This window comes from Pieris brassicae, chromosome 11 (assembly GCF_905147105.1).
Source record: "Pieris brassicae chromosome 11, ilPieBrab1.1, whole genome shotgun sequence".
Taxonomy (NCBI): domain Eukaryota; kingdom Metazoa; phylum Arthropoda; class Insecta; order Lepidoptera; family Pieridae; genus Pieris; species Pieris brassicae.
Genome location: NC_059675.1, coordinates 14,075,191 through 14,099,357, shown reverse-complemented (window position 1 = coordinate 14,099,357; position 24,167 = coordinate 14,075,191). Strand labels below are relative to the sequence as shown.

The 24,167-nt window shown below is 33.9% G+C and overlaps 1 protein-coding gene across 1 annotated transcript in view; it reads left to right on the top strand.

Annotated features, from left to right (window-relative positions):
- The window catches only part of LOC123716405 (neural cell adhesion molecule 1-like), a 104,907-nt gene that overhangs the window by 3,984 nt on the left and 76,756 nt on the right, over positions 1 to 24,167 (top strand). Inside the window, exon 2 of the mRNA XM_045672134.1 lies at positions 242 to 801. Within this exon, the coding sequence (XP_045528090.1) occupies positions 708 to 801 (94 nt within the window). The 5' untranslated portion in view covers positions 242 to 707. The remainder of the gene's footprint in view (positions 1 to 241; positions 802 to 24,167) is intronic.

The following is a 24,167-nucleotide window of genomic DNA, read 5'->3' as shown; positions in this document are numbered from 1 at the left end:
TTCGTCTTTTGGCCAGCAAAAATGTATTAAATTTAACAAAAACTGTTTTCACAAGTCTTATATGATTATATCACTCCGTACACTTGACATTTGAGGGACGCCTTCGGTGCCCTAAAAATGTTTGTCCAGTCAATATTGAAGTATGAAATATTTTATTGAAACAACGAGGCATTGTTAATTTTATATTATTAGCTGTCAAAATGTACTGCGCGTATAAATGTGTCTATGTATTTTGTTCCAGGTGTCCATTTGTCGTCGAGTGTTCACCGTTGCTAAAAGAGTCTTGAATAATTCATTGGGATATTAAGCCGGGACCCTAGTGAAGCCGTGCGTTACATTACGCTATATAACTTGTATTGTGTGAACAGGACTAAACACCAAATTAACTTCGTTTTAACTTAATTCGATGACTCAAGAATAAATGCGCATTACAAATGCTGAATTACAAGGTCGTTGTGGTCTCAATAAACGGTCGTAGTGATTAAACTTTGTTGAAAGACTTCGACAGTGCTGGCTCATCGTTCAATTGAAAGACCATTGACAATAGATAATGAAGGTCACGACAAATCGTGCGCTCAATGGACAATCCGTTTTTGGAGTAAATTTTTTTTTACGAAAACGATATCCCTTTACGTGAATTAGTTTCAACGATAATTGCTTCTTTGAAGTGGGTACGGTATTAGCTTGGGTATTGGAAAAAGAGACTCATGAATATGGTCTTAAGGCACGTTTTAGTGGTTTTGATGTCGGCAAGTTTCGTCCTGGGGACTGGAGAGTGGACTGAAGATGCTGAAGATTTAGGTAAGTGAGAACTTCTACTTGACTCGAGTAAACAGGGTTAATGACTACTTGGAATGCTATTAGGGGAAGGTCAGTATTCGTATTCCCACTTAGACTGAAGGGGGATAGTGTTTCAGAGGAAATATTATACATGTCAATAGTACCTTAGATACAGACGTTCAATTATTTAATGGTAATATAACATTTATTTGTTCTAATTTCATTATATTTAAGCGAATAATCAATATTTTAAGGCATTCATTGTGTAATTATTTTTACTTTACTTATATATCATTGTGGGTATACGTATTATTTATGTACTGTTTGTATATAATAATTACGTATAAAATTACTTCAGTGACAATTAATTTCTTTATATTTTTTTTGCACCGTTCAACACTACGTTGCAAGCAAATAAAATTACGTCTTTATAAAAACATAAATCATACTTTAGTAATTCAAATAGAATAAAAAATGTATTTGAATCTGTATTTTTGCACAGTTGTTACAATGAAACGTCAGACTTATTATTCACAAGACGTGCTGTTTGCAGGTGGAGTTGATTCGACTTTATATTCTTACTTCATTGTATTTTATCGCTACGTGCTGTTGGGTATCTCCAAATCATGTTTAATATTCGAGGAAAAGTACAATAATTCATATTTTGAATAGTATGCGTAGTAATTTTGATCTCGTAACATTGTTAATTGAGATCTCATCTGATATTTATCAAACTGATGCATATAAGTTTGTCGCCAACGCCAATTATGCATTTTGATATTGTAGCTTTTAGCTTTAAAGTATCTGACTCACTATAATTAATTTTTAGACTTAGATGAGCAAGTCCTCACGACGAGGATTGCTTCTGATTATATTTTTACTCTGCACGTTGAAAAGGAAATGCTTCAGGGTTTCAAAAACATGTATGTTGACTCCCATGCCTTTACTGGACTAACATTTATTGCACACTTTCATCGCTTTTATCCTTAAATATTACATAAGATATTAAGCAACGGGGATAACTATCGTATAGATGTATGACTATTATTAAATTATATATATGACACTCGTGATTTAACAAAAATAATTATATACATTAAAACCTTTTTTAATATCATATTAAGGTTGATTGAAGAAGAGTTTTCTATAAAGCGCAAATACGGCCCCACATGGAATACTGTTCTCACCTCTGGGCGGGGGCTCCCCAGTACCAGCTCCTTCCACTTGACCGTATCCAAGGAAGAGCGGTTCGAATGGTCGATGACCAATCCCTCTCCGAGCGGCTCGATCCTTTGGCGTTGCATAGAGATGTGGGGTCACTCTGCATCTTCTACCGCATTTACCATGGAGAGTGTTCAGAGGAGTTGTTCGGATTAATACCTGCAGCTGAGTTTCATCATCGGACGTCGAGGCAGAATACAAAATTCCACCCGTATCACCTCGACGTCCGCCGTTCCACGACTGAGCGTTTTTCAAGGCAATTTTTGCCGCGCACCACCGCTATGTGGAACCAGCTGCCCACTGAAGTATTTCCGAACCAATTCGACTTAGGGTCCTTCAAGAAAAGAGCGTACAAATTCTTAAAAAGGTCGGCAACGCACTCGCGAGCCCTCTGGCATTGAGAGTGTCCATGGGCGGCGGTATCACTTAACATCAGGTGAGCCTCCTGCCCGTTTGCCCCCTATTTTATAAAAAAAAAAGTTTTTATAAGTTCAGTTTAGAAACGAATGTTTCATCTATATATATCTTTTCGTTCTTGAGTCACAATTTTAATTTCAACTTCCGATTTCAAACAAGAAAACTTTCGTTATTGTCGTTTTAAATAGAATATCTGTGATCGTTGCACTTTCCGCCATTTTCATATCCTTTCGCAGAAACTAAGACGGCTTATATATGAATCGGGTTGGCGGATCGCCAGTTTCTTTGTCTTGTCACGGCTTTTAAGCTTCCGTCTTGCTATTGAATTAATAATCGAATTTTATTAAAATTAATTGCTTTAGAACCTTTAATTAACACTTAATCGTATGATAAATATCACGAAAAAATGCGCTACGAATGGTAACACCGAGTCGAGGCCTAGTCACACGTCAAGGCGTCAGGTTAGGAAGAATCATCTACGTCTTGTTAACAAAAAAACCTATAAAGAAATCTGAGGCCAGAACCACGAACTGTTATCTTTCTAGTCACAGAGTTTTTTTAAAAATAAAGGCAATGTATACTTAGCTAAATACAAAACTGTTTTTAGACTAAAGTAAAAAAACCTATTTCTGCATTTATAATATGAATTTGTAGCACTTTAAGGCGCGGCGAAATTGTACAGGGCGTGGAATAAAAGGGTGTAGATAGGAAATTGAACACCTTTTAAGTTGCGTTACTTAGCAATATTTTACGTGATTCTTAAAAATCCGATATTTAAAGAAAATTGCCTGTAATTTAGCTGATATTTAAGAAGTTTTGTAATCTTTGACAGCGTTTGCTTAAGAAAATTAAATTATAAGTGTGTTTTAAGTGCAGACGTTTATTGTTCTAATAAAAAATGATGCTCTTGTTTTTGTTTTGTTTTTTATAAACTATAAGGATTTCTGAGAATATTCTTTTTAATTGTGTTGAATTTGACACTGAAACAATAATTGTTTCCGATTGGAAGGCTTAGGCAGCATCATTATAACCACGATATATGGAAAACAACTTTAAAGTTAATATCTAGATAGACACGATTACATAGAGTAAAACATTTTTCTAATCAATGAGGAGTGTTCCGAAAAACTGTTCGAATACTTGCAACTAAATCTTATTACCTCAATGCCCGGTGTTTCGTGTTTCACAATAGAGCGTTTTTTTAAGGCTCTATTACGCGCACAACTGTCCGGAACAAATAGGCGAGGTACTTTGGATTAATAATTATCTATTCATTAACGCTTCGTTGCAGGAGTATTGACACAATTAAATTAAAAGGAAACTTATGGCCTTACTGTGAGAAAAAATATATATAAGGTAAGGCCGGAAACGCACTTGCGAGCCTTCTGGCAATGTGGTATCACTTAACATCAGGTAAGCCTACTGCCCGTTTGCCTCCTATTACATTAAAAAAACCTAAAAGAAGTGCAAAAACACATAATATGATACTGCTATTGTGAGCATAGTCGTCAGTTATAATCACAAATATTAGATACGTCGCTCCATCAACATATTACGTATTTAAAGAAGTGTAAAAATGTATGAAAATAGCACATAGAAAATGCAATTCAATCGTAATACACTAGTAATACATATTTGCAATTTCACTAAGTGCATTTTTGCGACACTCCAATTTATTTACATATGCAAATGTAATTACATTTTGAAATCTCTTTACGTATGAAATTTGAATTGTAAATAATGAAGCTCTTGGTATTCATTTGTACTGTCTCGGAATTTGCAATGTATAACATTCGATGCAGAAAATAGAGAAGATACATAGAAGTGGATATTTTTAAAGATAATATTAGGCTTTTGTAGTGATTATCACTGTACCATTACAGGTGATTTTACATGAAAATATGATTTTCATTTTTTTATGTAATAGGAGACAAACGGGAAACAGGCTCACCTGATGTTTAGTGATACATGGACACTCACATTGCCAGAAGGCCCGCAAGTGCGTTGCCGGCCTTTCAAGAATTGGTACGTTCTTTTCTTGAAGGACCCTAAGTCGTATTGGTTCGCAAATACTTTAGTGGGCAGCTGGTTGCACATTGTGGTGGTGCGCGGCAAAAACTGCCTTAGAAAACGCTCTTAAATACTTACGTGTAACATAATTTAATTCTATAAATTAACATGAATGCTTATTACATGGAAAGCTATACTAATTTAAATACTAAAGAGAGTGTTTGCATCTGGGTATACTCCTGGGGTGTATCTCCGCCTTTTTAGGAAGCTAAAACGCCTTAGGAAGCAAACGTATCGAATAATATTTAAGCTTTTTGACTGTACATCGAAATACAATCTATCCGGAACATCAAACCTAGAAATAATTAATTTTGATTAACAATCATTTTAGCGTCAATAAAAATAGCAAACGAGTGTCGAAGATAATAAAGTTTAATATTTACATAGTTAAATTAAAAGTTCGGGGGTTTGATAGTCGACTTTAGTTGTTGAAACTAGTACAGTTGTGTAGTTGTTATATGATTTTTCAACTAATGTGAAAAATATAACATTTTACGTAAAAACCGAAATGTATTAAGTTAAAAGAATACAATAATGAAACTAAATAGTATTCAGAGATTTCTATGAGTAACTAGATTTTGGTTTATACTTAATATTATAACATACATAACATATAACATGACAATTTTTACATTTGTTTATTTTAGGTGGTTATAATACAAATATTTTGCCGCTCAATATCGTCTGTAGTTATCTTGTATCATGTCGTTTTTTTTATGTTTTAATGTACAGCCAGAACCTATTTCTAAGTATTTGAATATTCGTATTTCGCATAGAGAAATAGTACTATTCGGCGTATTTAGACACGTTTTTAATAATAATGATATTCAATGTCGGAGAAACATCATCATTCCATTGATATTGACATCGTTATCAGCGGGCTTAGTGGGCGTCATGTGCAAGCACAAAAGATAAAAAATATTAATCGCACAATATTTTATTTATAGTGATTCCTTTTAACACTACAAATAACACTTTAGCTTAAATTATAACGAGCGGGGGGTTCTAGGCACCGATCACTATCTATACTCCCCTAACTCGGTTTAACGTCTCATCACCTCAATGCTCCACTGAATACTCAATCAGAACTATCCTGCATTCCCTATGCGCACTGTCAAAAGTCAAGATGGCGCCTCGACCTCACTCGAGGTATTTGATCTGCTTTATTCGTTAAGTAATGAATTAAAAGTATGAAACAATTAAGTAATAACAAAACAAATCGAATCAAATTAAATTATGATATGAGAAATCTCAATGATTAACCAAAGGAGGTATAAAAATTAACGGCCAATCAGAATATTTCCTGATAATACTAACATTTCCTAATACATAGGTTGCGGAAAAAGTCTTTACGCTATGTATGAACTTGTAATAAAATCTCTTTGGCTATTTGTACCTGGCTGGTTTTAGTATCAGTAAAAGTTTATATTTTAAAGAAGATAATTCAAAATTCAAATTAGGAAAATGTGCGATTTTTATTTCTTTTTCGTACTGTCAAGATGAGTGAATCTAATTTAGAAATTCGATACATTTGAAAATTTTACAAAAAAAGATTATAACCTTTTTTGCAACGCAAGCCGCGAACAAAATTTGCGAAGTTTGTGGACCTAGTGCAGTCAAAGTCAAAGTCAATAATCATTTATTCATATAGGTAACACAATGTACACTTATGAACGACAACAAAAAAAGAAATATACATTAAATGCTTCTAATTTTAATAATAAATTTACATTTACTACCAGTTCTCAAGTCAAGGGCGTAGAACGGAAGAAAAGATCTGGCAATAAACTCTCCGGCACTCTTTTTAATGGCCAAGTTTTTTTTGTATTACACAACGTTTGTGAAGAGCTGCAACCACACACAATGTCTGTGAGAGTAGCACAAATTTAGTTTTTTAGTTTAAGCGTTTTCAATCAATTTTTGATGTCAAAGAAGCACGTCGCTCTGGCCGCCCTATTACGGACAAAATGGATGCCATTTTTGAAAAAGTGGAGGAAGATCGGCATATCGGTAGTTACGATTATTACGATGTTCGGATATTAATCCGAAGCTGAGCTGAGTTTCATCATATCATCATACCGTATCACCTCTACCTCCACCGTTTCACGACTGACCGATTTTCAAGGCAATTTTTGCCGTGCACCACCGGTATGTGGAACCAGCAGCCCACTAAAGTATTTCCGAACCAATTCGACTTAGGGTCCTTGAAGAAAAGAGGCCAATCCAATTCTTAAAAGGCTGCCAATGCACTCGCGAGACCTCTGGCATTGAGAGTGTCCACGGGCGGCAGTGTCACTTAATACCAGGTGAGCCTCCTGCCCGTTTGCCCCTTGTTCTATAGTTCTTCTATCGTTCTTAGTATCTTTAGTTTTGAAGAAACAGATTTGTGGCGATGAAAATGGATCACGTACGACAGGAACGTGCGAAAAAGGTCGTAGTCAAAGGTTGGTCAGGCTTCAGAGACTGACGAAACCCGTGTTAACTCGTAACAAGGTGATGCTGTGTGTGTGGTGGGATTGGAAGGGCATTATTCATTATGTGCTGTTACCACCAAGCAGGACTACCGATTCTAAACTCTACTACTAACAACTAATGAAATTAAAACAGAAAAGTTGAGAGATAGCGGCTGAATTAATCAACATAAGGGATATGGTTTTTCATAATGATACTGCTTTAGCCACTCAGCAAAACTTAAGAGAGCTTCGCTGGGAGGTGTTAACGCGTCCTCCGTATAGTCCTGACCTTGCAACTTCAGTTTTTCACCTGTTTCGGTCTATTCAACATTCTTTAGGTAGTGTCACGTTTACACCACGAGAGGACTGCCAAAACCAATTGTCGCGGTATTTTGAACAGAAGCCCAAAAATTTCTATAGCAATGGGATCATGTCCCTATCTGCAAGATTGCAAAAAGTTATCGAACTTTAGCCAAATGAATATAAAGTATATTAAAAAATGTTGTGAATTTTCTTAAAAAATTCGAAGAAACTTTTTCCCCAACCTAGTCTTGCCATAAGTGGGTACTGTTACATAAAAACTTTTCTTTTACTCAAGTTTTTAATTATTTTGAATTTGGAACAAGACATTTTTAAAATATATTATTTTAAAAACTTATTTAAAATATATTATTTTAAAAACTTCTTTAAAATATATTATTTTAAAAACTTCTTTAAAATATATTATTTTAAAAACTTCTTTCAATTTTGCACTATTTCACATATTTTTTCGTGTTAATTATCAAATTACAATATGGAATGCGGTTGTTGTGAGATTATATTGACCTGACAAAGTGGGTATGGAACCGTTACTCATATTCCAGACACTTCAAAAGCTTGGTATTAGCCGTAAGTTCGTATAATATACTATCAATAGACACAACAACACTACTTCTGTGGAAGACCAGAAAAGATCGGGGCAGGCATGTGCTGTTAGAATTACAAAGACTGTTAATGGTGTTAAAGCCTGAATTCGTCGAAACGCCATTAGGAAACAAAAAATCTTGTCGCGATAAATGAAAATTCCCGCTAGGACTCTGTCGCGTATTATAAAACAAAGCCTAAAGTTCAGTGCTTATCGTCGATATACAGAATATAAACCTAAATCAATCTTTACAAATAATGAGAGTGGATCCATCAAAATGCATTCTGTCGCGATACGCAGGTGAAACGCAAATAAATGGCCTCTTTACCGAAAAAACAAAGAAGAACGAAGAACTCTATAATAAGCAAAATTATAAAGTGTACGCTCACAGTCCTAAAAAAGCGGCTCAAGTACAACGTGGTCATCATCCTGAGTTAGTGATGGTTTGGTGGGGCGTGTCTTATCAAGGAGTTATAAAACTACATTGAAAAAGGAGTGAAAACTTCAGCCAACCCCTTAATACAGTCCAGCTGGGCTCGGCATCTGGCCACGAACTTCCCAAGCCTGGCTTGAAACCAATATTCCGGACTTTATAAGAGCTGAAGACTGACCCTCATCTAGGCTTGACCCCAAGCCTTTAGGCTTCATATTATGGTCAGTTATAGAGGATATGACCTTCTCTAAACGACACGACGAGCAAACAGTGGTAAAATATCCTTGAAAACGGTGCGAAAATCCATACATTCGTGGCCAAACAAATTGAAGGCCTGCAATGCCAATGGTGGCCATTTAGAATAGAATATTTTTTTAATGTTTGCTGAGACTTTAATAAATATGTAGATATACATTTTAATAATATTACATACACTACTTCAACATCGCTGGACAAAAACTGATGGAAGCAGATAGTCCGCTCTAGATGTTTCGTTGCTGACCACGACGCTCAGACATGGGCTGCCGATTGAAGAGAAGAGAGAGGAATACTTTTAATAATATTACATTACTTCATAAATAAAAATACATTTTCATTTGTAACAGAACTTATGGCTGGACTAGGTATATATTTCAATATTATCCAATAAACAAATATGATTATTAGTTTTGATTTATACTTGTGGTTTGGCAATAATTTATTTTATTATATTACTGTAATGTATTATTTAAATGTAAACACGTTGTCGTTTAAACGGATAAACTATTAAATGAGAAATGTTTTACGTTAATCATACCATGCCTTGATGGCTTAATGGTCGTAACAAACGCAAATGGAGTGCGATTTCTGACCCTCTTCGTCCATCTTATACCGTGGATACAACCGGCATCCACAAGATAATTGTAAGAAATATGAAAAAGACACGCCTTGACTCTGCTTATGCATTCACAGATCAGTTATGAATTGTTTATAGTTAACCCCCCAAAGCTGAAATTTGCGTCTTAATAAGCGAAAACGAATACCGAAGACATGTTAGAGGCTTATTTTCCATTTTTAGCCGAAATCTCCAACAAATCTGGAATTCATACAATGAATTTCAATTTATTTCCTTTTTTGCCACCTGATGTCGCAAAGTTTTTTAATAACGTATCGTTTCAACCCCTACTTTTAGTTTGAGATCACGTCTCAAAGTTTTCGATTGGCTGCTGCTTTCCTGAATAATGTTCCCAGTATGCACGATGTCACTATAACATTTCCATTGGCAACTACGTTTTTAAACTAAACATTTCAGGGAAATAGTAAAATTTTATTCATATAAGTAAGACAATGTAGGTAAATTGTAACAATTAAATTAATGAAATGATTCGAACGAACGAAGTAAATGAATTTTTTTAAACCCAAGGGCGTAGAACGGATGAGAAGATCTGCCAGTGAACTCGCCACTCTTTTTAATTACCAATTTTTTGTTTTAGAAGATGCGTAGGAGACCATGGCGACGTGCCATTTTAAAGCCATTACTCATTAGTTTATATCAGCATATAACAGGGTGATAACTAAGAACCTCGTAAGTCCTATAAAGCTAACACATAAGTTGTGAATAAATAAATATATGTATACAGAATGTCTCCAAGAGATCTAAAGTAAAGAACAGAGCGGTATGATAAATTATTAGACCTTGAAAAGGAATAAACATTTGCTCGTCTAGTTCTCTATAATTTTTTTGACCTTGCGATCCGAGGGAGAGCCTTTTTCCTTACGTTCCTTCCTAGGGCTGTGAGTCATACGCTGAAGCCTCTGGCCACGCCAAATGAGGTTGTGTACTTTTCAATGCTATCGGGCAACTTCACTAATTAAGTATTTTCCTTTGAGAGGATGCTTGAAATCAACAATCATCCGTAAAATATCTACAAGAATGTGTCTGTTTTTTGTAGTTAAGAATAGAATGTAACAATATTTAAATATAAATAATGCAGCTGAAGCAATCGTTTTCTCAAACGATAGTTTATGAGCCGCGATTTACTTTGACAATTTTATAGTATAATTTTCTAGTATTAAATTGCAGTATTCTCCATCTCGAACCATTAACCTGAAACTGAACAGCTATAAATGTGAAGAATACGTGACTATATGACAATGTATTTTATTGTAACAGTCGTGAAAATGTCAAAAGGAAATTGTGTCTTTTGAGGAGATAGCTGCAACTTTATTTCAAGAAACTAAGTTTAACACTTGTAACAATTTCACTCGTTTTGGCTAGTATTAAAACAAACACCTTATAGAGTGAGTGAGAGAATTATACGCTGTCTGCCTTTAGTAGGAACATATTAATTGGCCATTGTCTATTATAATTAATTATTGATTTAAAAATCATGAGTCCGTTTGTGGTAATTATCTGTAAATACATAAGATCGCTTAAATATGTGGCAGCGTCCATGCGTTGGGTTGTCTCTCTCCCTTAAATATGGCGAGGGGGTCGATGGCTGGCCATGCGTCATACTCGTGAACGGCTGCTACTTGTGGTGACTACTTGAATTCGTGTATGCGGTGATTAGTATTTGTGTGTTGTTCCCATGAGATTGGAAGTACGTACTCCTATTTCACCATGCCTCCTGCTGATGTCATATGGAACATGGTTTAATGATTGTAGCTCCTTACACACGTTGTGTAAAACAAAAACATGGCAATTAAAAAGAGTGGCGGAGAGTTTATTGCTGGTTCTTTTCTTATCCGTTCTACGCCCTTGATTTGAGTACTGGCAGTAAATGTATAATTAGAAGCATTTTATATACATTTAGTTACATATATTCTGTTTTTGACGTTCATAACTGTACATTATGTTACCTATACGAAAAAATGATTTTGATTTATAATAGATATAAAACATAATCTTTTATATATAATAAAATACTTTTACAACGTTGTAATAAAAACCTAAAACATTTTAATGATGCCAAAACTAACAGACACTTGAGATGAATAATGACAGGGCGCGACGATGTTATTTTAAATATTCTCACGGATTCTTAGAAATATCTGTTATTTTGATTTAATATTATTTAGTTTTTTTTTTAAATATCAAAATTGCTGCATTTACTTTTATAACTTTTTATAATCGTCACTTTAATATTTACACAACTCGTCATTTCGAATACTATGCAGCAGTCATTTATTTGAATGTCCAGACGATAATCTATAGACAATAGAAGACTATAGAAATACATATTATAAAATTGACAGTCGTGACTTGTGACCGTATGCACTTCTACTCAGCCAATGGCTGATATATGAAGTGTGATTGGACTAGATTAGAGATTGGAGTAGATGAAAAAATATACATTTTTTTACTGATATAACTTTTTGTTGTACAGTTTGATTAAAACATTTCCTAACTTTACAAACAGCCTTGGCATGCGAAATAACAATTGTTTTATGGGGAGCACGGTTTCTGTGGAGTTTTAGTACTTAGACCTATCATTGTTAAGGGTTGTATTGTTTAGGGAAGCTTTAGACTCGAATTGAGAGGCGATAGGGTTTCTCACTGAAAAGCTTTTTAGAAAAAAACATTGCTTTGTTAGCGTACTTGTGTTTTGATTTGTTATTTAGATTGCAGAGACAGGTATGTATTAATTAATAGTTTAGTGTAGGCGTAATAATATAACAGGCGCCTCCATCAATTAATTTCAGTCCTGAACAGATTTCTGTTTTTAGTATTAATAGTTAAATTGAGTTCAAATTAAAGATGATTTAGTATCAAAAAAAAATCAATGACGCTACAACCTTTTTAGGTCTGGTCCTCGGATTTCTGTATCTGTTTAGTGATCTTTTGTAAATTGAATAAGCAAATAGGTGATCAGCCTTCTGTGCCTGACGCACGCCGTTGACTTTTTGGGTCTAAGGCAAGCCGGTTTCCTCACGACGTTTTCGTTCACCGTTCGAGCTAATGTTAAACGCGCACTTATAAAGAAAATCCATTGGTGCACAACCGGGGACCGAACATACGACCTCAGGGATGAGAGTCGCACGCTGAAGCCACTAGGTCTAAACTGCTCATTTTAAACACAGATTTACTATCAAACTAAAAAAATCTCTTTCCAAATTCCTTTGCATGTGAAGTGAAATAACATAAATAAAATTAATTATATTCTTGTTTTCGTTGTATATATGTTAATAATATACAATGCAATAGCAACGATATTAACAACAAACAGTGGCAATGGTTTGGTATTGCCTCAAATTTTCTAATAAGAATTGAATATTTCTTACGAACTGTTACTAGTTGAACGAATATTTTTATAATTAACTTATAGCTAGGCACAAGTTACCCGACGAAAAAATTACCGCGATTATGTTTACTATATAGTAGTCTTGTGAATTAACAGGGAAATTAGCAATGTAGTGGAATGTGTAACGTAAGTGATTAAGCTGGCGCGTAAATTCGTTAGGTCAATTTCGCTAGGTATACTGGTGTCGTTTATAAAGTTAATATCGAGTCGAGTGTTGCGTCCGTCGCCGCATATTTGTTTGCCGAAAATACGTGAGTTTAACCGGCGTAAATTAATTACATGTTTGCCCCGCTGTAATTACGCAGTTCACGTGCTACTGCTGCAACTCAATATGGTTTTTACGTAATGCGAACATTACATAAACGATGAATTACGAATGTACCCTTATAACGTAATTATGGGCACGGGTGGGCTTGATGACTTAATATTTTTTTATGGAATAATTAAGTTATTATCGTATAATCTATATTATGTCGTTGTAGAATCCCTTATCCATTTTTTTTTTGCAAAAAAAGAAGTTCAGTGTTCTGTGCCTTTTTTATATCTGAGGTGAAAAATGGAATGTTGAATTACTGACCACTTGTAATTTTCCATCTTCGGCCTAGAACGTATTTCTACATTTTAAACCTACAGTCTCCTTTTTTTATACTATTGAAACTCGACCATGCCTTCCATGTACGATTTAAGCACTGACCGTACCCTATAACCCTACCACAGACCGAGAACAAAATTTAAATTAAATTAAAACTTGCTCTCGAACCGGGAATCGAAGCCAGTACCCCATAGCAGTCACAAAGACCACTAGGCGATAAGGACCTTCGGTGGTGTACTTAACCATAACACAGTAACGTATTCTTGCATGTTACGGGCTGTGACAGATATCTTTTATTTGAAAAACGGGCCCAAAAAAAGGGATACAATAATCAGTAAGCCTCAGGGACTTAAAGCTTTAATCTTTCTAATTTTAAATTTCTATCTCTATTTTATTTTTAACGTACGTAACGTAATCTGTAAGATTTGCTCTACCGTAGGATTAATAATATTCACGTGGATTCTAAAAATAATAATTCGAATCTCGGAAAACCACTCCTTCCAGCCCTACCCTGTCTGCTCTATGTAATGTCCAATTTCAATGACAATCTAGAGAGATGACATTTTAAAACTGCCGCAGTGAAACGTCACCGCATTTTGGTTCATGTCACCTCTGAAGCCTCACTCCACTCTATCCCCGCACGGAGTGACAGCTGACAGTATTTTTAGTCCCCTTGAATTGCGTGTATTTGTTCATTGTGGTAACTGTCAATTTGGCGGTTTGTTAGTGTCCTCGCAGTGAAAATCGTATGTGAAATAGAAAAGTTTGCGAGAACGGCATTTGAATGCGACGTAATATGATATTTGTTCAAATGACCAACAATTCTTATTTTATACTTAAATTTAACCTATAGGATTTAAAATGTAGGATTTGTTCTATAAATTTAATATTCCATCCAAAAAATTCAATCACATGGAAACTGTCACGCCGAAAGTTAAAAGCAAATTAGTTCAATTGAAACTTGTAACGATGTCTCACTACTGGACGTCGAGCCTGGAATTGTAAGTGAAATGGAGCGACCACCGTAATTGTCTGTTTGCGAGTCCATTTTACGGTAGATACGCAAAATTATACACCCCGGGCTGTGGTTGAAAACAGCTTTGTTGGTTGGTTGTATTGTCTGATATAGCGAACCATGTTCCGAATCCATTCTTGCGTTTGTCTGTTTGGTTTATTGTGTTGTCTTTTTGAGGCGTTCGGATAAAGGTAGAATTTTTTTTATCATTCAGTTGATTTGGTTTCCGTTTTCTCTCGAAGCATAGTCAATCTTTACAAAAATTATGTCGTTGAATGTTGTTCGGTTTCACGTTTTATAACTGGCTTGAATTGAAATTTTTTGTGTCATATGTACAACAAGGAAGGCGATTTGTATGTAATTTGAAGCATTCCATTCAAATCTTGCATTGATTCATCTCCTTTGTTATTAAAAAATAGTGTGACAATCTTTAGCTCGTACAGTGGTATAAAATAACAATTTATCATTTTTAAATGTACAGTGATAATGCGGTGAAATTAATAAAAGTGATTAAGGCCAAAGTATAAAGATTAATTAAATTTTTTGACAGTACATATCTTATCTAAGTAGCGTGACTTGGATTAATGAAGACAGGGAAAGTGTTATGGCGGTCGATAAGTCGAGGGTGCTACACACATAAGCACTATTCAAAAATAATATTCAATCCACTAAAAAAAAAACCTCGAATTTACAGTTGATTTTAATTGTTTCGCTCACGTTGTTAAATCGTTCATAAAGATAGGCGTAAAAAGAGTGTAATACCAAATATATATTTTTGTTTCAATATAGTAACATTGCTTCTAAAAATAGTTATTCACTTGTAATTCCGCTGGACTTGTAATGATGGTTCTAAAATATATTTTTTTTATCTTTTTTATTTTAATAATAAGATAATAATTTTGTAATACGTCCACTCTTTATGGGGCAGGATTTAGGTCTGACCAGTCTTCTGTTACTGATAAAAATCGTCGGTGTTAAGAACTGAGATGGAAGTTCACGGAGTTGCAATTATAGAGAAATATATAGTATATAGGAAACTGTCTACATAGTTATATATTCTATGCAATATACAATAACATATTCAACAGTGAGATATTCTACGAAAACATAATCATATTGTCATAGTTCAAAAGACATTCAAAACGTTTCACGGTCGTTGAAATGATTCTTGAACACACAGAAAAATATACGCGTCGAATTGTGAACCTCCTTCACGTATTTTTAAGTCGATTAAAAAAAATTTACGACAAAAGTGCAATTTTATCTTCAAAACGTATTTCAAACGTTAAATTAAATAAAATCCATTCTAAATAGCGCATAAATATAAAACTCGTGTAAGATTGAAAGGGGTTGAAAGCTTGTCGTCTTTAGAATTCCTTACATTCTTTTTGGAGTGGAATAAGTAAAAATAACACATTTAAACCTTAGTGTCTAGACAAAGTCGTAAAAGCGAACGTTTTACGAGAGTTAAATCGTGTCGACACGGTATTTAGAAATCGAAATTGAGTTAACCTTTGAATATTATCTATAATCGTAAAAATCTAATACAGTATGTAAAACCACATGATGAAGTCGGTACGTTGTACATTTTAATGTGCAGTGATTTTGAGTTTCTATCAGTTGGAATATGCTCCGTCGACGACGGCCTCGTTGATCCGATCAGCCAGATAGCTGAAGATCTATTCGCATAATTTCTCGTGTGAGCCGGCTCCATGTCTAATTCAACCGCTGTAGCAGTGTATTCTGGGTATCTTTTGGCCCCAGAAGATCTCCAACGTGCAACTCTTGGAGCGTTGCTGAGAAATCCCAATTGGTCAGCAAATACAATACGAAGAGATTCCGATCATATCCCCAAGCAGGCGTTTGATTTTAACCCACATGGAAAGCGGAAATGTGACCGTCAGAATTAAACCAACGTTCAGTTGCAGATGTGGCAAAGAGAGCCGGAAAGACTTGGAGTGAGGTGGAGGAAGCCCAAAGCTCAAGCTCGAACACGACGTAGGTTCACTTTGAACGCCCTCTGTCCCACCCAGGGCCATAGGACCTTAACTAACCAAAAAGAATATTACTAAACCAAAAGACGTTATACATAAACTAGTAAACTTACATTCGTCCCAGGAAAAACTTTATTTGAATTATTCAATTATTTAGATGTACAAGTGATATGTTGCGGTGTTTTAACATATATTCTGACATTATTCATGAATTTTTATTTATTTATCCATAAAATGCTTATATTACCTACCTTTGCAAACTAAGACAAAACATTACTGCCGAACAATTATACTTGTAATGGATTCCTTCGATATTCAAAGCGTGGATTGTCGTACAAACAATAAGTATTCATTAATTGTCCTCTTTTCTTCAACACTCAGTGTTTGAAAGTATATGAAAGTTTATAAAAACAAATAAGGTCTCGTATTAAGTTGTTTTATAAAATCTAAAGAATATGTCAAGCGTGTGTGCGTTCGTGAGCAATGAATGAATAAAAGTAGCTTTCCTTTGTGGCTGTTCAATTCGTGTATTTATTTACTTGTTGGTTAACTTCAAATAAAGCAATCTTGGAGAATAATAAAACTCTCAAGAGGTTTTATAACGACTACTTATTTGTTTTGTAGTATAATTTTGTATTAAAAGTAATACTACAGATATAAAATAAATATGTGGAAATAAATAAATATTTAACATCAGGGGTTTTACAAAATAGTTTACTTATATAATAAAACAAAAAATATCACCAGTTTCAGTATCTCGTTTACTATATACATAACGATCGGGTCTATAAACTACTATAAAAAAATAATATTAAAATTATCTTACATCAACTATAACTTCCATTTATGGTCCTCTGAATGTATGAAACATTTGGAGACTCCTTCTCACACCAATGGTCTTCAATATAAAGTTAAGAATATTCTGCATATATATATAGTTGGTACAAGAGATAAAGATGAGAACAGTACTATGGACTACTGTACCAGTACAGTACAAACAGTACCAGTACAGTACAAACAGTACCAGTACAATACAAACAGTACCAGTACAGTACAAATAGTACCAGTAACAGTACAGTACAAAGTCAGCCCCAGGGCTGACTTTGCGCTTTATACAATTGCAAGCGATACACTGAGCACACCATACACACTAATTTAGCCTTTCCCTCCAAATGACCGCGAAACTGAACATCGTTTGACATTCCGATTTCCGATGTTGTGAAATTGGACGTATCAGAACGATCGCCTTTTAAGGATTTTATACATTTAAAGCGGTCTTCAAACACTTCGGGACAGTGCTGAGTGCAGGTACCGAAAATAGTGCGTTAGGACCGGAGCCAGCAATGCAGCACGGAATTTTACGGACAACACGTTGATAGAATATGATTTCTGGCATCGAAGTAAACAGAGAAATGATCGGTAGTGAGCTCCCTTCGTAATTCAAAGTCGAGTGGGATCCAAAGACACAGCCTTAAAAATTGGCTTTCTCTTCCGCGTATGGGCCGGTATGGTTTCGTATTGGCTAGCGAGTCATTATACCCGTGCATAGATGGAACGGAGGGCTGACAGAAATTGCTTTGGATAGGCGAGGGACCAAAAAGCTCGGCTCCCCGAAGGAGGCGGTATAATACCAAGTATTGCAACGACCAAGCAAGTCAGTGAGAGTGAGTTATTTTTTTATTAAATAAATATTTCACATATATTTTTTTAAATAATTTGTTGGAAAAAATTTTTTTTCGCAATTAATTTAAGTAATACCGAATGTTTTAATTTTATTGAAAGCCAGCTCGCATAGTCAGTGAGCTCATTAGCTTCTTCTTGAACGCTAATTAAGCACTCATTGAACAATTCCACTGTCGACACCGAGCTCTATCTTAATTATGCACTTTAAAAAAGAATTAAATTCGATTCAAGAGTGATTTTATGAAAAAATAAGAAATCTTTAACATTTTTATATACTGACGGTGTGAGATCTAACATCTATACCTCTTTCATAAGTTAATCAAATAAGGAACTTCTTTCAAGCAACTAAGGTACATTGTGTACTAGATATTGTTTGCAATTTCCAAAAAATCCAATTTTCTTTACACATACCATACACTGTTTAAACAACTTATACAGATGTACAATATTTTGATACCATTATTTGTATAACTATACAAATAATTGTCAACTAACAAAACCCCAAATAAATTGTTCAACTCACGAATTATCTTAGAGGTGAAATTAAAATTCTTGAATAAAATTTATGGTTATAAACTTTTAAAGTTGCGTGATACAAACATGATGTTGGATAAATGACAATTCAACACAATAAGTTATCAAATCGAGTTTAGGTACTTATTAATCGAGTCGCATTTTTTCGTACCTCCTAATCGTAATCGTAATCTCCTATAAACTGAAATGTATTGGAATTGCAAGAACGTAAGTACGATAATTATGCTTGTGGGTTCTATGGAAGTCCTGATATTTAATTGTCAATTTTGCTTCGTTAGATGTTTCTATGTTAGTAAATTATAACTGAGAATTATTTTAAATAACTCCTAAATTACAATAATAGTTCTTTTATTGTACATTTATTTAATAGAAATTATTCTTCTGGTATATTTAAAACGTAAAGTTTTCTGATGCAATGATACAATTCTTTAATCAATGTTCATAGATATAAAAGTGCTTATTAATGATCGGCTTACTTCTATAATACCAGTTTTATTAAGGCAAATATAGTATTATATTATGAGGTACTTAAAAGCGTTAATTAGGCACTAAATGTAACGAAATTTTCGTATGGTTTCATGAGACACCTCGAATGTTTTTATACGTATTAAAATTGATTGATGAATTTGATTGAAAAAACAATTATTATTGTTTACTTAGAGCTAATTTATGACAATTTCGTGAAGCATTATAAAATAATTAATATCAATACAAATAAAAAGTGGGAAATATATGTAGTTTTATAGATTACAAAATACTGTAAGAATAATAATAATAGAAGCCTTTTATTTCAGGTACTTTACATTTAAACTCTATATTTCATTATCACATTAATTCCTAGACCCGTGTGCTGGTTTCCAGCCTCCTCCAAATCCCGCCATGTCTCTCTGTAGGTACTCTCTCTGCCATGTAGCACCTGCTTTTCCAATGATTAATCTGGTCTACCCATCTTCTATATTATCTTCATCATTTCACCAGTTTAATACTCCATGCATCAGTTGATCCACTTTTCAGTTCCTCATTCGCTTCTTATTTTCATTGTGACATGACTCACTGCTATTATATCTTATTAGCATTATCTCTAAATAATATAGACATTAATCTACTTGTTAAAATTTAAATTAATGTATGCAATGCAATGATAGGCCTCAGGTTACTAATATGCTTGAACAAACCATGAACTAATGCCGGCCCTAAATTAATTAAATTCCCATATTGCGGGTTTTAGTCATTAAAGTGAAATCATGATTTTGAAGTTGTGTATCCGTATACTAGTAGGTACACAAAGTTTTCAATTTCTCATTTCCATTTTAAAGTCAAACAATGCCAAAGGCTAGGATGATATACCAACAGATAATCTGAAAATGCTAAAAACAATAGTAGTTCTAGTTATGAACCCTATCACAACCTCCCACTCGTATTTCCTGGAGCATTCAAGATATCAGTCAGCCATGCAATTTACAAAGCAGGAAATAGATACTGTGTCGGTAATAACCATATCTGTATTACCATGTGTGAAATAGTAGAAAAAAATATCAACAAAAGATTAATGTCATACGTTGAAAAAGAAAAATTTCAGTTAAACAATCATTTTGGCTATACAGCAGATGCGGTACTGGAACTTACAGAATATGTTGTCACCTACATTGACTAGCATGTGTCAAAGTTATTTTGGACCTTGCAAATACCTTGCAAATACGGTTTCTGCCCCTATTTTGCTAAATAAGATTGAACAATTTGGTATCAGAGGGACGACACTAAAATGTTTATACTCTGTTTAAAAAGTAAAAAACGAAGGGTAAATCACTACAGTAATGATGCTGTGTGTTGTGAGTATGGAGTGCCGCAGTGATAAACACATAGACTATGTCACTATTAAAACTTATTCAATTTATATACTATACAAAATTCTAATGTTCTGAATAAAATTCTGAATATTATATCCCCTTAATATTTATTAATGTAAAATAAAAATATAATGAAATAAAAAATTCAATTTAAATAGAAAATATTAACACTAAATATTACGTATAATTAACTAAGTAACAAAACTTCAATAATATCTCAATTCTAACTGTATTCAAGTTACTCATCCACAAGACTTAAAAACTTGTCGAAGTTTACATTTACGGTTAAATTAATCTAACCTGAATACACAGCTTATGACAAACAACTTAACTAATTAGTTAATGACACTGGAAGTAACTAGCACATTACAACAACTCTAATGATCATAGAAGTATATTATGTGTAAGGTTAACCAAAAGGAATATTGTATCTCAACGATTCGTTGCCTATTGTATGTTTACAATCTTTAGAATGTAAGTAAAAAATGCATTAGATTTTGCGTCAAATAAAGTAAATTTTATTTTATTATTTATCCCTTTGTACATAAGAGGATAAAACAAACAGTTTTTAGGTAATTTCTATTTAGTTACCGATAAGTAAATTTTACATGAAACATAACATTAATGTTTATACCAGGCACTCAAAACGTTATGTGTATAATGTAATGAGTGAGTTTGGTAAAGAGGTTTTTTGATGTTTAGTACTCGCGTAAGCAAAAGCCATCTAAAGAATAAATATTTTCTCCAGTGGGGTTGATAGAAAAGTCATTAATAATAGTAATAATGCATGTATATTTAATCTTTTAGATAGTGGTGATCTGTTATGTAATATACATAGAGATTAATAAAATATAAACATAGATAATGTTTGGTGTAGGGGCTTGAATTTTTAAAAATAATAAATGTTTTCTTGAAATAGTCATACTTTACTACACAATAACTACTTTTTTTTATTGTTTGCTAATCAATTTTCAGATCTTTTTTGCTTTGAGTGTCGGCGCAGGAGTTACACTCCCGAAACCTCTTCGCGTTCTCTTTATGTATTACAACGGCCTCATAGAACGCTTTGAAAGTGTTTCATGGTCCGTCGCTGTCAGTGTCCACCGTAGCTTTCACTATGACGGGAAGCGACAGATTCACTCCGAAGGTGGCAGTTTAGGAGCTACGTTCAAAGCTCCACACGAGACAAACCTTTAAAGTGTGCTGCACTGTGTCGCCTGCGAAACCACATCATGACTGTTGAAAGGGATTTTTTACATAATTAGATAATTAAGTTATACAATTAAAAACGATGTTGTTATGTGTGAGTGATTAGGTTGAAAGTTCTATACTTTCAACCTAAACAAACAAACATCCTTTTAAGAATAAATAAATATTTATAAATATATTCTTTTGGAATTTTAATATTATTAATTATTTTTGAAACACAAACTTTATTAACGAACATAGTTCTGAATTATTTGTTTTAGAAAGTTCTTCTAAAATACTTTAATCAACAATTTCAAGTCAGATCATACTTTAAAAGATTAGAGAACTGATATAATATTCAAGAGGGTCTCATAATATTGTACACTCCGCTATTCTTGGTTTTATAGTACGAAAGCGATTAGCGTGCAAACTTTGAAACAATAAAACACTTGGATACTGTTGAACAGATAGGCGGGACCTTCCTTTATCAAGAAGAAGAAGAAGTAGAAGTTGGTAGGAAGTTTGAAGATCCTGAACTCACCCTGAGTCAACCATATAAAAAAATACATGTATTTATTGATATTCTCATTGAAAAAGTTTTCCCCTATTAAATTTTCATAAAAAGGTATCAAAAACAAAATTGTTACATTGTACAGTCGATTTTTTTTTTAAATATTGATGTTGAATTGAGTTTTGTTTCCGGTTGTAGAAAAAAAATTGAAATCAGTTGAAATCAAACGCACGATCTCAGCATTAATAGTCAAGGCTGTGTTTATAAATCTGTTTTAATAAAAAAAATTAATAAGGCGTCTCTATGTATGGTAACCAAATGTAGGCTTTAACACAAAACACGACTATCAAACAAGAAGCCTGCCAACGCACAATGGAAAGGAGTATGCTTAACATTAATAAAGAATAGTTTTTCCAACCTTCTAATACGAATATGAACTGTATTTATGTGTGTACTTAAGTCCATCTGAATGAAGCTATGTTATTATTATTATTAAGGCATTTATTAACATAACTGTTGTCAAATTTATAGTTCATTATAGTTCTTATTATCACCAAATATAATTAACGTATATGAAGTAATCCTACATACAATATAACAAAAAACAATAACCATAAATTATAATAACTACTATAAAATATATTATTAAACGGTGTCCGTTTAGCCAAGGTTCCGAAGAAACTGGCAGCGTACCGCCTTTAAATAGCTAGACTAATTCTTTGTCCTAGGTAGCCCAGCTCTTCGGTCTCCTGTATTTGTATGCTTCAGTTTTTTCAGCAGCTTCACACCAGCGCCAGCCACCACCACCAGTGTCTGTTACCTATTATGTTATATGTCGTAAACCATAAACCAATCCCAACGATCGCATAAGAAACAAATTTAATTGTCGAAATTTACGTAGCGTCTAATTTTACGCTCCATAATTTCTAACATCACGGGGCTCAATAAAAAAGGGGCCATTTCTTGTGGGCCAAGTGTAAGGGAAGGAAGACATCAGTGTGACGTTAGTTTGATATATGAGCGGGATCTTTTGTGCAGGACTCGTTAATATCAACGCACAATGCTACGCCGACAGCTCCACGCTCGACTTGAGATTTGCGTGTGACAATGACGCACTTTGCACGCTTTAAAGTCAGTAAAAATCTTCTCACTACCATTTATTATGTTTACATGAAGTCACAAAGCAAATTTTAGCATCAATTTTATTCCGACAACTGTCGTCGATTTTTGGATAAGACATACCACAAGCGTTTATAGCGTGAATAAATATACAATAGAATTACTACTCAAGAGTCTAGACTTGAATGTCTGACCTCAGAGCTATAATGCTTGGTCACTAGACTAACATAGGATATTGTGATTGAATAAGGAACCCGAGATAATTGGACAAAATATGAAGAAGAATCTTATAGGTTGATAAATTCTAAAATGTCCCTATTATCTTATGTAATTTAATATCATGACAAAAGCAGCGAGTAGCGAATGTAACATTAGAATCTATACAGGTTGGCGTATTAATAATAGGATTTTAAATTAAAAGGCTCGGAGCGTCTCGTGGTTACGTAGCACACAAACGCTTAGAAAATAATTGTATGCACATAATTATTTGTGCAACGCCTGCTTTGTACGGTCGGACACTCGGGAACAAAGCGAGGCGAGACTTTGGCAAAGCTCTTACGGGATAAATGAACGCTAGAAGTGCCAGGATATGTTGTGGATAATCGTTTTACATGTGATATACTGGCTTCTCTAACGCTCATTTATAATGTCACCAGTATTTGGTTAAACTAATTGTCTTGTTCACTTTACTCTTGATGTTTCGCTTCGAAGTGATTCGTGGGTGATCGTGTTTCACCAGTTTGCTTCATTTAAATTATCTATTAATACATAATTACTAAAATTATTTAAAAGATGTGTATGTTTCGTCAACTTTAGGGTGGAGTAATAAATACATACACAACAAAAAAAAAATAAGTATCAATCTTAACCCACGCAATCTTGTAGTTATTGTGCGATAACTCATATAGTAGATTTTTCTTTTTTTTATCATCCCATATTAGGGTTGCCTGGAAGAAATCGCTTGTTAGCGATAAGGCCGCCTGTTGCCTAATAACTTATGTAACCTACTTACTTTTTGTTTGTATAATTATGTATATTATGATAACAAAGTATAAATAAATAGTATGCTTTTAACAATCTTTAGAAATCTCTAGGTATAAAGAAACTGTTCCACAACAGTTGA